This window comes from Mobula birostris, chromosome 23, assembly GCF_030028105.1.
Source record: "Mobula birostris isolate sMobBir1 chromosome 23, sMobBir1.hap1, whole genome shotgun sequence".
Classification (NCBI taxonomy): domain Eukaryota; kingdom Metazoa; phylum Chordata; class Chondrichthyes; order Myliobatiformes; family Myliobatidae; genus Mobula; species Mobula birostris.
The window spans coordinates 57,447,615-57,462,594 of record NC_092392.1 but is presented as its reverse complement, the minus strand read 5'-3'; the positions used below and the strand labels follow the sequence as shown (position 1 = coordinate 57,462,594).

Sequence of the window (14,980 nt, the reverse complement as noted above, 5' to 3'; positions counted from 1 at the left end):
AAGTGCAGACAGCAGCAGGAATCAAACCCCAATCAGTGACTGCTGCCGTTGTAAAGCAATCGTGCTAAGCACTACGCCAATGTGCTGCCTTAATAGTAATCTGTCTGGTTAGCACACAGCATTTTCCAGTGTCTCTCTGTACACATGACAATAATAAAGCAATCCAATCCAAAAAAAAATATACAAGCATCTATTTGGCTTGCTGATTCGCAAAGATTTCTACATGATGCATGTTACTGCTGAGGCAATAGGAATACGTAAAGTGTTCCCAGTTTGCACTCGAAATAATCCTGCATAGTAATTGACTTGCAATCAGAGTAGATACTTTACCTTCTTGTATTTCACTTCACCACGCTGAGTGTAAGATGCTTGAAAACCCGCAGACAAAATAAAATCCAGGTTTTCTCTCTTGAGTACTCAACAGATGGAGTTGCCATTGGTAATTTAGTTGTCTACTTTCAAGTGCTGCTAGTGGAGGAGAATCAGGGGAGGTGATCGGCATGTGGGTGTAAATAGGTCACAGGGAAATAAGTGGAGGGATGGTTCTGACTGGAATGCTCAAAGAAATGGGATAGACTCCATGGACTCAGCAGCCTCCTCTATATTACAAGGAAATATGACAAAATAATATTTTGCTGGACATTGAAGTGTGGGCTATTTGGAAAAAGTCCAAATCAGGAAACAAGATGTGCTCTAGTATTTGTTGAAGAAGTGGGCCATGTAGTTCAAAGATAATCCAAGTCTCTGGTCAAGCTACTGAACAGTTATTGAATATGACCATTGTCATCATGTGTTGCCACAGCTTTCCAATACTGATAACACAGGGAACATTTAACCATGACTTTATTTCAAAATCCTTCATGAGTTAGTTTTGGTTTTGATGTAAGCAGTGATGAGGGGAATGCTCAGGAAATGCAGAGAGAGAAACAGCGTCTGCTCAATGATCCTTCATCAGAATGGGCTTGTTTGTTGCAACAGGTCAGACTACAGATTATTGCCCCGCAATATATCATCCAGTGGATAGGATGATTTGGTGGCTACAAGGACCCCAGGCAAAGCTCAGCACTTGCCTCAAAAGGAATCTTCAAAAGGTGCTGCCTCAAGAAGGCAGCATCCAGCTTTTAGGATCTGCACCATCCAGAAGGTGCCCTACATAAGAACATAAGAAATGGGAGCAGGAGTAGTTGAGTCTGCTCCTCCATTCAGTAAGATTGTGGTTGATCTGGCTATGGACTCAACTCCACCTACCTGCCTTTTCCCAATAACACTTAATTCCCCAGCTATGGAAAAATCTAGCCAACCTTGTCTTAAATATGTTTACTGACATAGCCTCCACTACTTCATTGGGCAGAGAATTCCACAGATTTACCACTCTCTGGGAAAAGCAGTTCCTCCTCATCTCCGTCCTAAATCTACTCCCCTGAATCTTGAGGCTATGTCCCCTAATTTTAGTCTCACTTACCAGTGAAGACAACTTTCCTGCCTTTATCTTATCTATCCCTTTCATGCCCCCTTCTCATTATTACCTCTATGGAGGGGGTACTTCTTGATCCATATTCCCAGATAGCTTGTATGATCTTTTCTGATGTTCTAGAACTCCTGACCTGAGGAATTAGTTTCTGTTCAGCTCGTGGATAGGGCACTGGTGATCGAGTGGCTCTTGTGATTATCATCTACGGCTCTGAAGGGTCAGGGTGACTCTCAAGGGGCAATCACCACAGGTCTTTGTAAAACAAGATTGTTTGATTAACAGCAAGCACACTGCTGGAGGAACTCAGCAGATCGAGTTGCATCTGTGAGGGGAATGGAATTGTCAATGTTTTGGGTTAAAACTCTGCATTAGGACCAATAATGCAGGGTTTGGACCTGAAATATTACCATTTCCTCTCTCCCCTTAAGATGCTGTTCGATCTGCTGAGTTCTTCCAGCATATTGTTTGTTGCTCCAGATCCCAGCAACTGCTGTCTATGATATTGCCAGAATGTCCTACAAGTTAGGCAGCTTCTGTGGAGACAGAAACTGAATTAACATTATAAGTCAAGTACCCTTCATCAAAATGGGAAATGGGTAAGACAGGCATGTTTGAAGTTGCAGAGAGAGGAGGGGGTGGGGAGGACAAAATGAGTAATTGTGATAGCGTAGAGGTCAAGGTTGTACAGGTGACACACTTGCTTTGGATAATATCTAAACTTTGAACAGGACAGCACAGGAAGATGATGTTATGAATTAATTAAACTAATGACACCTAGTTCCTTCAGCCTGCACAATATCTGTATCCCTCCATTCTCTTCACATTCACCTGCTTATCTAAGAGCCTCTTAAATCTCCGTTTTATCTACCTCCACACTACCCAGTCACCCAGCACCCTCTGTGCAAAAAGAAACTTGGCCCACGCATTTCCTTTGAACTTCCTCCTCCTCACCTTATATGCATGTCCTTCAGTATTAAATTCAGGTAGATGGAGCTCGTCAGCCTGGGAAGGCAGTCCATCTAAGAGAGGGAAAACTCTGATTTCAAACCTCCGCTGCCTTGCGGCCATACTCACTCTTGGGAAAGGCTTCGGGAGTAAACCCTGAGGACAGATCCGGAGCTGGATTCCCTAAGACAGTCCGACGTTGCTTTCAACCTCGTTCTGGTAACCCCTGTGACGACACCGGTGCCAAGCTGTATAGGTCCTAATGACCTTCCCTTGGGCAACATCGGTGTCGTGGAGAGAGGAGGCTTGCCGCATGGGCAACTGCCGGTCTTCCATACAACCTTGCCCAGGCCTGCGCCCTGGAGAGACTGAAGCAAGACTTTCCAGGCGCAGATCCATGGTCTTGCGAGACTAACGGATGCCATCCAGTATTAAATGTTTTGACCCCGGGGAAAGGAAACCGACCGTCCACTATATCAATCCCTCTCATATTGTGTGCAGTTCTAGTCACCCACCTACAGGAAGGATATCGATAAATTTGAAAGAGTTCAGAGAAAGTTTACAGGGATGTTGCTGGAACTTGTTAGGGAAAGGTTGAATAGGTTAGGATATTATCCCCTGGAACAGTGGGGGATGAGGGGAGATACAAAACTACGAAGGAGATAGATAGGGTGAATGCATGCAGGCTTTTTCCCCTGAGATTGGGTGGGACTCGAACTTGAGGTCATAAGATGAGAGGGAAAGGTGGAATATTCAAGGGGAATCTGAGGGGGAAGCATCTTCACTCAGAGAGAAGTGAAAGAGTGGAACGAGCTGCCACTGGAAGTGGTGGATGTGGGTTCATTTGTAACATTTAAGAGAAGTTTGCATAATTGCATGGATGAGACAGCTATGGAGGGCAATGGTCTGGGGGCAGGTGGTTGGGTCTAGGCAGAAATTCAGGTCAGCATGGACTAGATGGGCTGAAGGGCCTGTTTCTGTGCTGTAGTTATCTGACTCTAAAGCTTTATCAACCCTTGCCTCTGCTGCTCAAGAGAAGACAACTCAGATTTGTCCCATTAGCACATGCTACCTATTCCAAGCAATATCCTGGTAAACCTCTTCTGTCCCCTGTCCACTCTCTCCACAACCTTCCTATTACTGACCTGCTGAGCTTGGTGTGTGATGCTCTGGATTTCCAGAATTTGCAGACTCTCTTGTGATGTCTGTGAGTGGAGCCCTCGTTAGTGTGATTGCATTCACATTAACAAGTATTACAGTGTTGTAACAGAGGAAAGTTGGAATTGGGAAACGGTTTTTTTTCCTTTCATTCTGTGCCATCTTATTCTACTTCCTGCCAGATATCAAGTTGCAGGTTTCTTTTCTAAGCTACTACATTTAACAAGCTCTCTTTAATCTGATTGTTTTGAAGGGCACCGTTTTGAGGAAGATTCTTCTGCTCCGTTACTTTGGGAACCACCGTAGCATCTACAGAGGGGACGGACACAGCAGTGGCGTTAATGCTCCACTGACCGCTGGGAACTTCTCCAAGGCGGGACAAGTCGGAGGTAAACCCATGGCTGGTCGTTACATCAACTGCCAATCTGGACTCGGTACAAGCAACAGACAGGACTGAGAAACTGCAGATGCTGGATTGCAGAGCAAAATTATAAATTGCTGGAAGAACTCAGCAGGACAGGCAGCATCGGGGGCCAATTGCTTCAGGTCGGAATCTTGTATTAGGGCCGGGTGATGAGAGGAGACGGGAGGAGTGAGCAATATGTGCAAACAAATAGCGGCCAGGTGAGAGAGGCAGGAGTGTTGAGACAGGGTGGCAGGTGAAGGCAGGCAAGGGAAAACATTAGGCAGATAGAGCAGATTTGCGGATGGAATGGGGAGGTTAGAGATAGAGGCTGGGAGGTGAAGGGAAGGCCAGGAAGGGGAGGGATAATGAGGGTGGGGAACAGAGGGAGAACTGATGGGACTGGCTTACCTGTAACTGGGAAATTCAATGTCCATTCCATGGGGCTGTAGAACAGGAGGTGTTGTTCAGCTAGTTTGCATTTGACTTCACTGGAGAAGGTGGAGGACGGGGTGGGAGTGTGGAGAGGGACTGAATTGACATGCCACCGGGAGCACAAGATGGCCATTGCGACAGTGCGCAGTGTCCCACAGGATGGGCGCTGAGTCAGCGCTTGGTTTCGCTGACACATCATGACATGTGTCCCTCTGACATTTGTGTGTTGCTCCAGATTCTAGACTCTGCAGCCCCTTGTGTCTCCATCCGCACACTACTGGACAGCTCATTACCACTTAAATATAAGTGGTACGATGGTAGCAGCCGCACCGTCTCACAACGGTACACCAGTCTAAACCGTGGGACCGATATCAGGGAAGGGAACTGATCAGTCAGGTGGGCTCAACAGTGAATGACGAACTGGCCTTGATGCTTGATCTCAGTTGAAGTTAGCTAGAGGCGCATGTACCTAGTTCCACACATACGTCATCCACTGCTGGCTTATGACTCTGCGTCTGTTCAAAGTAAATATAATATCAAAGTACATATACATCATCAGATAAAACCCTGAGATTGATTTTCTTGCGGGCATACTCAAAAAAATCCAATAACCGTAATAGAATCTATGGAAGACCACACCAACAGGGCGGACAACCAACGTGTAAAAAACAACAAGCTGTATAGATACAAAAAGAAAGAAAACAATAATAATAATAAATGCATAACAAATAAATATCGAGAACATGAGATGAAGAGTCACACACACACACACACACACACACACACACACACACACAATCACACATACATACACATACATACACACACACACACAATCACACATACACACACACACAATCACACATACACACACACACACACAATCACACATACATACACATACACACACACACACACACAATCACACATACATACACACACACACACACACACACACACAATCACACATACATACACACACACACACACAGAATCACACAATCACACATACATACATACATACACACACACACACACACACACACACACACACACACACACACACACACACATCCACCCCTGGGGGTGGAAGTGGGGATAAGCTCCCACTACCTATTAAATGCTCCCAATGGCGTCTATCTCAGATATCCTCTGACAACCAAATCCAGCTCCTGGCCCTCACATGTAACTAAGCTACTGAGCCCAGTGAAACTGTTTCTACTGACAGGAGAAGGGGCAAAGGTGGGTTATTGATGCCTTAAAACCAGTCGGCTTGAGCAGGTGGGGCTTGTCAGCTGTGTATGGCAGCTCATCTAGGAGAAGAAAAACTCTGAGTTTAAACCTCTGCTGTCTTGCGACTACACCCACTCATGGGGAAGGCTTTGGGAGTAAACCCCAAGGAAAATGACAGAGCTAGAATCCGTAAGGCAGTCCTACATCGAGTTCGACACTGACCGGCAACTCCTGCAATGGTGCTAGTGCGAACTGTATCAGTCTCTGCCGTCCCTTTGGTTTCATCAGCTGCATGGCGAGGAGGAGCCTGCTGCAAGGACAACAGCTTGCTCTCCATATCATACTGCCCTGACCTGCGTATCACTTAGACAGCAGAGACAGAACATCCATGTTCGAGCCTGACCGACAGAGAGCCTCATAAATATAATCAGCTAATCACGTGGCAGCAACTCAATGCATAAAAGCATGCAGACGTGGTCAAGAGGTTCAGTTGTTGTTCAGACCAAGCATCAGAGAGGGGAAGAAATGTGACCTCAGTGAATTTGACCACGTTGGTGCCAGACAGGGTGGTTTGAGTATCTCCAAAACTGCTGATCTCCTAGGGCTTTCATACACAACAGTCTGTAGAGTTTACAAAGAGTGGTGTGAAAACAAGAGAAAACATCCAGTGAGTTGCAGTTCTGTGGGCAAAAATGCCTTGAGAAAGGTCAGGGGAGAATGGCCAGACTGTTTCAAGCTGACAGTAACTCAAATAACCATCCATTACAACAACTGTAACTGCAGACCTGTAAAATTTTGCTGAGCACTATTGCTCCAGCAGCACAGACCTGGAATAGTTACACAACTTTTAATCGGTTCATTTAAGAAAGGATAAACTTATCTTGTAGAGATAGTGCAAGGGAAGTTCACAGAAGCGTTTCCTGGGCAAAGATATTACAAGGAACAGTTGAATAAATAGGACCAAACTTCATCAGAGTTTAGAAGAAAAAAAGAGATGATCTTATTGAGACCCGTATGTTTCGAAAGGGCTTGACAAGGTGGCTTCCAAGAGAATATTTCCCCTGTTGGAGAAAGATAGAACAAGGGTGGGATAAGAGATTGACTGTTTAAGCCTGAAGTAAGGGAATTCTTGTTTCAGAAGGCCAGAGATGCTTGGATTCATTACCCCAAAGAGCAGTAGATACTTGACCAAGGCGAAGCAGATGTATTTTTAGCCCATAAAGATCCTAAAAGTTATAGGGATCAGACAGGAAGGAATTAAGGTAGAAATCAGGTCAGCCATGATGTTACTGAAAGACAGAGCAGGCTTGAGAGGCTGAATGGCCTGGTTTTGTTTCTGCTTCTTATGTTCTAGTTATGTGCATAATTGACCAGAGTGAGCATGAATCCAGGACTTTCTAGATCAGAAACGAAACTACCTCACATGGACAACACCCAGTGTTTAGATTTGAGAGATCAGAATAGGTTCATGAATTTCTGCCCAAATGTGCTAGGAGCAAGTGACTGGGGATGAGGGTGGTATTTAGAGAATGGAGTTGGAAAATATGTAATAGTAACATCAATACCTCTTATCTTCCCCTCACCTGCCCATCTGCTCCCTCTGGTGCCCCTTCTCTTTCCCTTTCCCTCATGGTCCGCTCTCCTCTCCTATCACGTCCCTTCTCTTTAACTCTCTACCTCTTCCACCTATCATCTCCCAGCTTCTTATTTCATCCTTCATCCTCCATCCCCCACCCACTCACTTTCCACTTCACCTGGTCTTGCCTATCACCTGCCAACTTGTGTTCCTTCCCCCCTTCTTATTTTGTCTTCTTTCCCATTTTTTCCAGCCCTGATAAGGGTCTTGACCTGAAATGCCGGCTTTTTATTCCCTTCCATAGACGTTGCCTGTCCTGCCGGGATCTTCCAGCATTTCATATGTGTTCCTCTAGTAAGGTAGATATTTGCTCTATCTGGGTGGGTTGGGATCTAGGAGGTGTGTGTTTACTGTGTGCTCAAGCTCATTCCCATAAGGATTGGAATGAAGATATGCTGCACCCTAAAACAAAGAAATTAAAATTTGGAGTTCAACTTTATTCTTGTATTAAATGGGCCAGAATTGAACTTTGACAATAACAAAATATTACAAGTGCTGGAAATATGAAATAAAAGCAGAAAGTAAAAGAAACACTCAGTAGGTCAGGCAGTGTCTGGGGAGGAAGAAACGGGAGTTCATGTTGCTGGTCAATGACACTTCATCTGATGAAAAGACTGATCCACCTATTGCCCACCCCCTCTTGCTCCACCTGATCCCTCCACCCTTTCATATCAGAATCAAGCTTATTATCACAGATCTGTGTCGTGAAATTTGTTGTTTTGCGGCAACAGAACTGGCTATTTGCTCTCTTCGCAGTCCTGGTGAAGGGTTTCGTTCCAAAATATTGACTGTCCATTCATCCACAAATGCTGCCTGATCCACTGAGTTCCTCCAGCAGTTTGCTGGCTACTCCACATTCCAGCATCTGTAGTCTCTTGTGTCGCCGGTCCTGTGCTTTGCTGGAAGGGGCAGATGTACTCATACTAAAATTGAAACTGAAATATCTGATGATGTTTTGGCACAGGCAGCTCCTCATCGGATTCAGACAAGGGTGGGATTTCTGTCTACGACATTCAGTGCCACCTGGACAGTGAAGGGGCATCTGAGCTGGTCACTGACCTCATCACAAACACAAAGAACAGCAGGATCTTTGAAGAAAGTATTATGCTTGGTATTGCCTTGTTAGAGGGAGGAAACACCCAGACCCAGGTAAGTCACGGGCCAGGGAACTTAATTCTGAAAAAATGCTTGCCCCTCTGCTAATCAATCTGTTTCCAAAATCTTAGAACTCATTTCACCATCAGCTGAACGAGCTGAAGAAATCTGAGAAATTCTTCAAGGTGTTCTACGATCGAATGCAGGTGGCCCAGCAAGAGATAAAGGCCACAGTGTCAGTCAACACTAATGACCTGAGCAGTAAGAAGAAGGACGATGACTCTGACGTGGTGGCACCCATCAACAGGAAAAGAGGTAACTCCAAGAGAAGCAGTTAAGGCTCACAATCCTGCAGGGTGAAGTTATGATTAGCATACCGCTTGCGGGTGGGTTAGTGAACCTTGCTAGTGTGACGCAAGGCAAATTCTGATGGTTGAGGCACCTGCATCCCTGCAGATTTCAGGATTGACTTTAATGCTGAGATATCAGACTTAAGCTCATGCCAAAGATTTCAAGACAGAGATTTCCCTGGAATCCTGTCTCATACTTACCCATCGCTCGATGTTCTGATCACTTTCTCATTGACTGCTCCAGCTCCCTCATTACTCTATAAATAATTCAAAATTAAAAGTACTTTATAGACTGTAGTACAATCTGTGGCCACTTTATTAGGTATCTCCTGTACCTCAGCTCTAAAATGCCGGAGTCCAAGCTCTAGACATTGCAGCCTGAGGAAACAACCCTCATGCTGATTGACTGGAGACTTGTGGGTCTCAATGACATCACCATTCGTTCCCTCAGACTCCTCTGAGTGTATGCCATTCTTACTCGATCTCTCCTCATCTGACAGCATCCTCATCCTAAGTATTGGTCCAATGGACCTACATTCTCGGGGCGAGTTTTTTACACAGAGGAGTGGTGAATGCCTGGAATGCACTGGTGTTGGAGGCAACTGTGGTAGATGTTTTAGAGGTTCTTCGATGAATGTGCAGAGAATGGAGGGATAAGGTCATTGTGTGGATTGTGTGGAGGCATACACACAATGGTTAATGCAGGTTTAATTCGTTAAGCACAACATTGTTCGGCCAGAGGCCCTGTTCCTGTGCTGTACTATTCTATGACTGAGCCATCGATGGCCTTTGCTGAACTTGCTCAAAATAACCATGCAGGTCATGGGACCCAGGTAGAAACCCACAACAATAAATAGTTTCTGATCTTCCACTACTGCAGTTGGGACATCCCCACCCCTGCTTCCCCCACCTTCACCCATAAACCTTGCTGGAAGCTTCTATGGCTCCATCTTCAGCCACACTGGGCTCTGATTTTGCAGTTGTATGAGGCTCACTGAGGATAGGAAGGGAGAGATTGTGGATCTACTCTTCAACTTTGGGTGGACAGAAGAGGTTCTTGAGGAGGTTTACAAGAATGATCTTAGGACTAAAATGGTTAACAATATGAGACGCATTTGATGGCTCTGGGCCTTTACTCACTGGAGTTTAGAAGAATGAAGAGGTTCTCATATAAACCTATTGAACATTGAAGGACCTCAATAGACTGGATATGGAGAGAATGTTTCCCATAGTGGACGAGTTCAGGACCAAAGGGCGCAGCTTCAGAATAGAAAGAAATCTCTTTAGAACAGAGATGGGGAGGAAATTTGATATCCTGAGGGTGGTGAATCAATGAATTTATTGCCACGGGTGGCTGTGGAGGCCAAGTCATTAGGTATATTTAAAACAAGTGAAAATCTGCAGATGCAGGAAATCCGAGTGAAACACTCTGGTTCCGTTGGCTGTGTAAGTCTAGGAAAGACAATCTCTGGCCCTGCCAAGCGTGGGGGATTGGGGTGTAAGCCCACCCAGAAACCCCCGGTTTGTGTGGATGCTGTGTGATTTGTTACCCTGTTACGAATCCGTACTATAAAGTAACAGATAGTACACCACATACAATTAAACGATTTAGCTTTATAATTCTTAATTTGGCTAAAGGGTTAGTAAAGAAAAAGAAAAGGGCCCATTTTAATGAAACAGCCTAATGTGCACAAGTTGGAACTCATGGTTTCCCCTTCGTCGATCCTCCTCCGATCTCTCCAGCCTTCGTCGAATCATGGCTCTGCTCCAGGTTGAGTCCTACGACCTCTTCCCTCCAGCGTCTTCCCCCTTCGTCTCCTGCCGAACCAAAGACCCAGCTCACACACCAGTGTCGGGCACACAGCACGAAAAGCACACTCCCTTCGTTGGATGTCTCACATTCCAAAGCACCCATTATCCCTAACCATAACCCAAACACGACTTCTACAGAAAGAGCATTACACTAACAGCAGAAGAACTCAGCAGGCCAGGCGACATCTATAGAAAAAAGTACAGTCTATGTTTCGGGCCAAAAGCCTTTGGCAAGATTGGAGAAGAAAAATTGAGGAGTAGATTTAAAAGGTGGGGGGAGGGGATAGGTGAAACCTGGAGGGGGAGGGATGAAGTAAAGAGCTGGGAAGTTGATTGGTGAAAGAGACAGAAGGACATCGAAGAAAGAAAAGAGGAAGGAGCACCAGAGGGAGGCAACGGGCGGTCAAGGAGATATAGTGAGAGAGGGAAAAGGGGATGGGAAATGGAGAAGGGGGGAGTGGGGTGGGTTGGGGGGCATTACTAGAAGTTTGAAAAATCAATGTTCATGCCATCAGGTTGGAGGCTACCCAAACAGAATATAAGGTGTTGTTCCTCCAGCCGAAGTGTGGCCTCATCACGACAGTGGAGGAGGCCATGGATGGACATATCGGAATGGGAATGGGAAGTGGGATTAAAATGGGTGGCCACTGGGTGATCCCACTTGTTCTGGCAGATAGAGCGTAGATGCTTGGCGAAGTGGTCTGCCATTCTACACCGGGTGTCACTGATGTACAGGAGGCCACACTGGGAGCACCAAACACAGTAAATAACACCAACATAGAAACATAGAAAATAGGTGCAGGAGTAGGCCATTCAGCCCTTCGAGTCTGCACCGCCATTCAGTACGATCGTAGCTGATCATCCAACTCAGAACCCTGTACCAGCCTTCCCTCCATACCCCCTGATCCCTTTAGCCACAGGGACCATATCTAACTCCCTCTTAAATATAGCCAATGAACTGGCCTCAACTGTTTCCTGTGGCAGAGAATTCCACAGATAAACAGACACGGTCTGTTAAACAGATTAACAGACTCACCTGGAAGGACTGTTTGGGGTTTTGAATGGTAGTGAGGGAGGAGGTGTAGGGCAGGTGTAGCACTTGTTCCACTTGCAAGGATAAGTACCAGGAGGGAGATCAGTGGGAAGGGACAAATGGACAAGGGAGCTGCATAGGGAGTGAAACCTGCAGGAAGTGGGAAGTGGAGAGAGAGGGAAAAATGTGCTTGGTGGAGGGATCCCATTGGAGGTGGCAGAAGCTTCAAAGAATCATGTGCTGGACACGGAGGCTGGTGGGGTGGTAGGTGAGGACAAGAGGAATCCTATCCCTGGTAGGGTGGCAGGAGGACGAGTTAAGAGCAGATGTGCATGAAATGGAAGCGATGCAGTTGAGGGTAGTGTTGATGGTGGAGGAAGGGAAGCCCCTTTCTTTGAAAAAGGAGGACATCTCCTTCATTCTAGAATGAAAAGCCTCATCCTGAGAGCAGACGTGGCTAAGATGGAGGACTTGGGAAAAGGGGATGGTGTTTTTACAGGTAGTAGGGTGGAACGAGATGTTGTCCAGGTAGCTGTGAAAGTCTGTGGGTTTGTAACAGAATGCAGTAGATAAGCTGTCTCTGGAGACAGAGACAGTGAGATTGAGAAAGGGAAGGGAAGTGTCGGAAATGGACCAGGTGAATTTGAGGGCAAGGTGGAAATTGGAGCCAAAGTGGATGAAGTCGTTGAGTTCAGCACGGGTGCAGGAAGCATCACAAATGCAGTCATTGATGTAGCGTAGGAAAAGTGCGGGACTGTAACCAGTGTAAGCTTGGAACATAGACTGTTCCACGTAGCCGACAAGCAGGCAGGCATAGCTGGGACCCATGCGAGTGCCCATGGCTACCCTTTTTGTTTGAAGGAAGTCGGAGAAGCCAAAGGAGAAATTACTGAGAGTGAGGACAAATTCTGCAAGGTGGAGGGGAACTGCTTGAGTCTGGTGTTCAGAAATGAACAGAGAGCTTTGAGGCCTTCCTGGTGGGGGATGGAGGTGTATAGGGACTGGACATTCATAGTGAAAATAAGATGATGGGGGCCAGGGAACTTGAAATCATTGAAGAGATCCAGAGCGTGTGAAGTGTCACGGATGTATATTTAAAAAGTAGAGTTTGATAGGTTCTTGATTAGTCAGGGGGTAGGCAGGAGTGTAGGGTTGAGAGTGAAAATAAATCAGCTGTGATTGAATGCAGGGGAAGATTCAATGATCTGAATGACCTAGTTCTGCTCATTTGTCTAACGGGCTTATGGACAGCCAACAAACACATTACCAACGTTATCTGGGCAAACTATCTGTGGCCCCAGAGCTTTCCTGTTTCAGATGTGGGCTGCACACTTAGATAAGAGGATGGATAGCCCTTCCATTCAATTCCAGTTGCTAGTTCTAGTTGTAAAGGCTATCGAGTACAGTGTAAAGCATGGCTTACAATCACACTGCGTCTTGTCATTCCACAGCACGGGACTCAACAGTTCACCTCAAGGATGGAGTGAAAGGACAGTTGGTGGAGGCTTCCGCTGCCACGTGTAAAGCCTACTACATGTATAGGAGAGAGATGGACCCCGAGGGTGACCTCGTCCCCATGGGAAATGACTGCCTTGGACTGGAGGAGAAATCTGGAGATGAGGAGGTTATGAGCCCTCTAATCACTATAATGGAGCCAATCCTAAGGTTCCTTCAGCTGCTATGTGAGAATCACAACCTCGAGCTGCAGGTGAGGTCACAGGCTTCTGCAGGTCGTCATCCTCAAGGAACTGACTTGGATTGATGGGGGAATGAATGGCTTTTTCTGGTACAATCTTCCATTGAAATCTCACCGGCAGCCTAGCGCACTTGAGTGAGGTGGGATGGGGACACAACGAGAACAATTCTCTGACATTAGTGGACAAACACCCTAATCAGCACCTCAGCGACATAAGTAACACCAGCCTGACATGGCCGATGACAAATGAACTGTAAGTGTGCTTATAAAATATGCCCAGATGAGCAGCAAATAAGGATTTAATTTTTATCTGTTCTGCTGCTGACTGGACTCCTGGTAGTGTCATAGAAGGACATCCCTTTAAAAGTGAGATGAGGAGGACTTCTTCAGCTAGAAGGTGGTAAATCTGTGGGTCTCATTCCCCAGTACGCCGAGCTGTTGATTGTGGGCAGTCCTTATGAAGCACATCACACTCACCACTGACACCCAAACAACAGGAATTCTGCAGATGCTGGAAATTCAAGCAACACACATCAAAGTTGCTGTTGAACGCAGCAGGCCAGGCAGCATCTGTAGGAAGAGGTGCAGTCGACGTTTCAGGGTTCTACTTCTCAAAAGCTCTTCGCTGAGGTGAAAAGTAAATTGGTACAACAGAAAAACTAGAGGGTACAGGTTTAAGGTGAGAGGGGAAAAGATTTGTTAGAAACTTGAGGGGCAACTTTTTGACGCAGAGGATGGTCCATAGGTGGAATGAGCTGTCAGAGGAAGTGATTAAGGGCAGATCCAATAACAACTTTTAAGGGCTGGGCAGATATGTGAAGAGGAAAGGTTTAGAGAGATATGGGCCACACATAGATAAATGTGGCTAGCTTGGGGAGGCATCGTGGGTTGAAAGCCCTGTTTCTGTGCTGACATGAAGCTGAAGTTGGGTTTGTCATCATCTGCACAAGGACACGTATGCAATGAATAACTTCCATGTAGCAACATCACAAGCACAGAGCATCAGATACATAATATTCACAAAAAAAAAGATTAACAACATAAATGGTGCCAAATTATAGAAGAACTACAATTAGAACAACATAAAACAAAGTCCATAGTAGTTCAAAGTGTTTCAAGAATCAGATGGTCGAAGGGAAGCAGCTGCTCTTGCACCTGGTGGGATTCAGGCTCTTGTATGTATCTCCTGCCTGGTGGCAGCTGGGAGAAGATGGCATTGTCGGGAGGTAATGTTTCCTTCCTGAGGCAGACCTCCGGTAGATATACCAATGGTGGGCTGAGTTCACTACTCTTTGCAGCTTCTCACATTCCCACATTTTTAGATGCTATTTTTTTTATCTCAAACATTTGCTTGGTTTTCAGTTTCCAACTTTTGCTGTTATTCCAGAACTTCCTTCGGCACCAAAACAACAAAACGAATTACAACCTGGTGTGTGAGACACTTCAGTTTATGGATTGTATCTGTGGCAGCACCACTGGTGGTCTTGGACTGTTGGGACTCTACATCAACAAAAAGAATGTCTCCCTCATTAACCAAACACTGGAAACATTGACTGAATATTGCCAGGGGCCTTGTCACGAGAATCAGGTAAAAACCCCAGGCAGTTGGGTGACGTTCAAGTTGAGTTTAACATAATGCTAGCTAATCTCTCTGGAAGATTCTGCCATTACATCGTCAAACTCCTGAACACTTTGAATCAAAATCTATTGATA

The 14,980-nt window shown here is 45.8% G+C and overlaps 1 protein-coding gene across 1 annotated transcript in view; it reads left to right on the top strand.

Annotated features, from left to right (window-relative positions):
* The window catches only part of itpr2 (inositol 1,4,5-trisphosphate receptor, type 2), a 306,596-nt gene that overhangs the window by 230,397 nt on the left and 61,219 nt on the right, over positions 1-14,980 (top strand). The window contains exons 38-42 of the mRNA XM_072241562.1: positions 3,828-3,963; positions 8,246-8,430; positions 8,508-8,691; positions 13,023-13,279; positions 14,655-14,855. Coding sequence (XP_072097663.1) covers positions 3,828-3,963; positions 8,246-8,430; positions 8,508-8,691; positions 13,023-13,279; positions 14,655-14,855 — 963 coding nt within the window. The remainder of the gene's footprint in view (positions 1-3,827; positions 3,964-8,245; positions 8,431-8,507; positions 8,692-13,022; positions 13,280-14,654; positions 14,856-14,980) is intronic.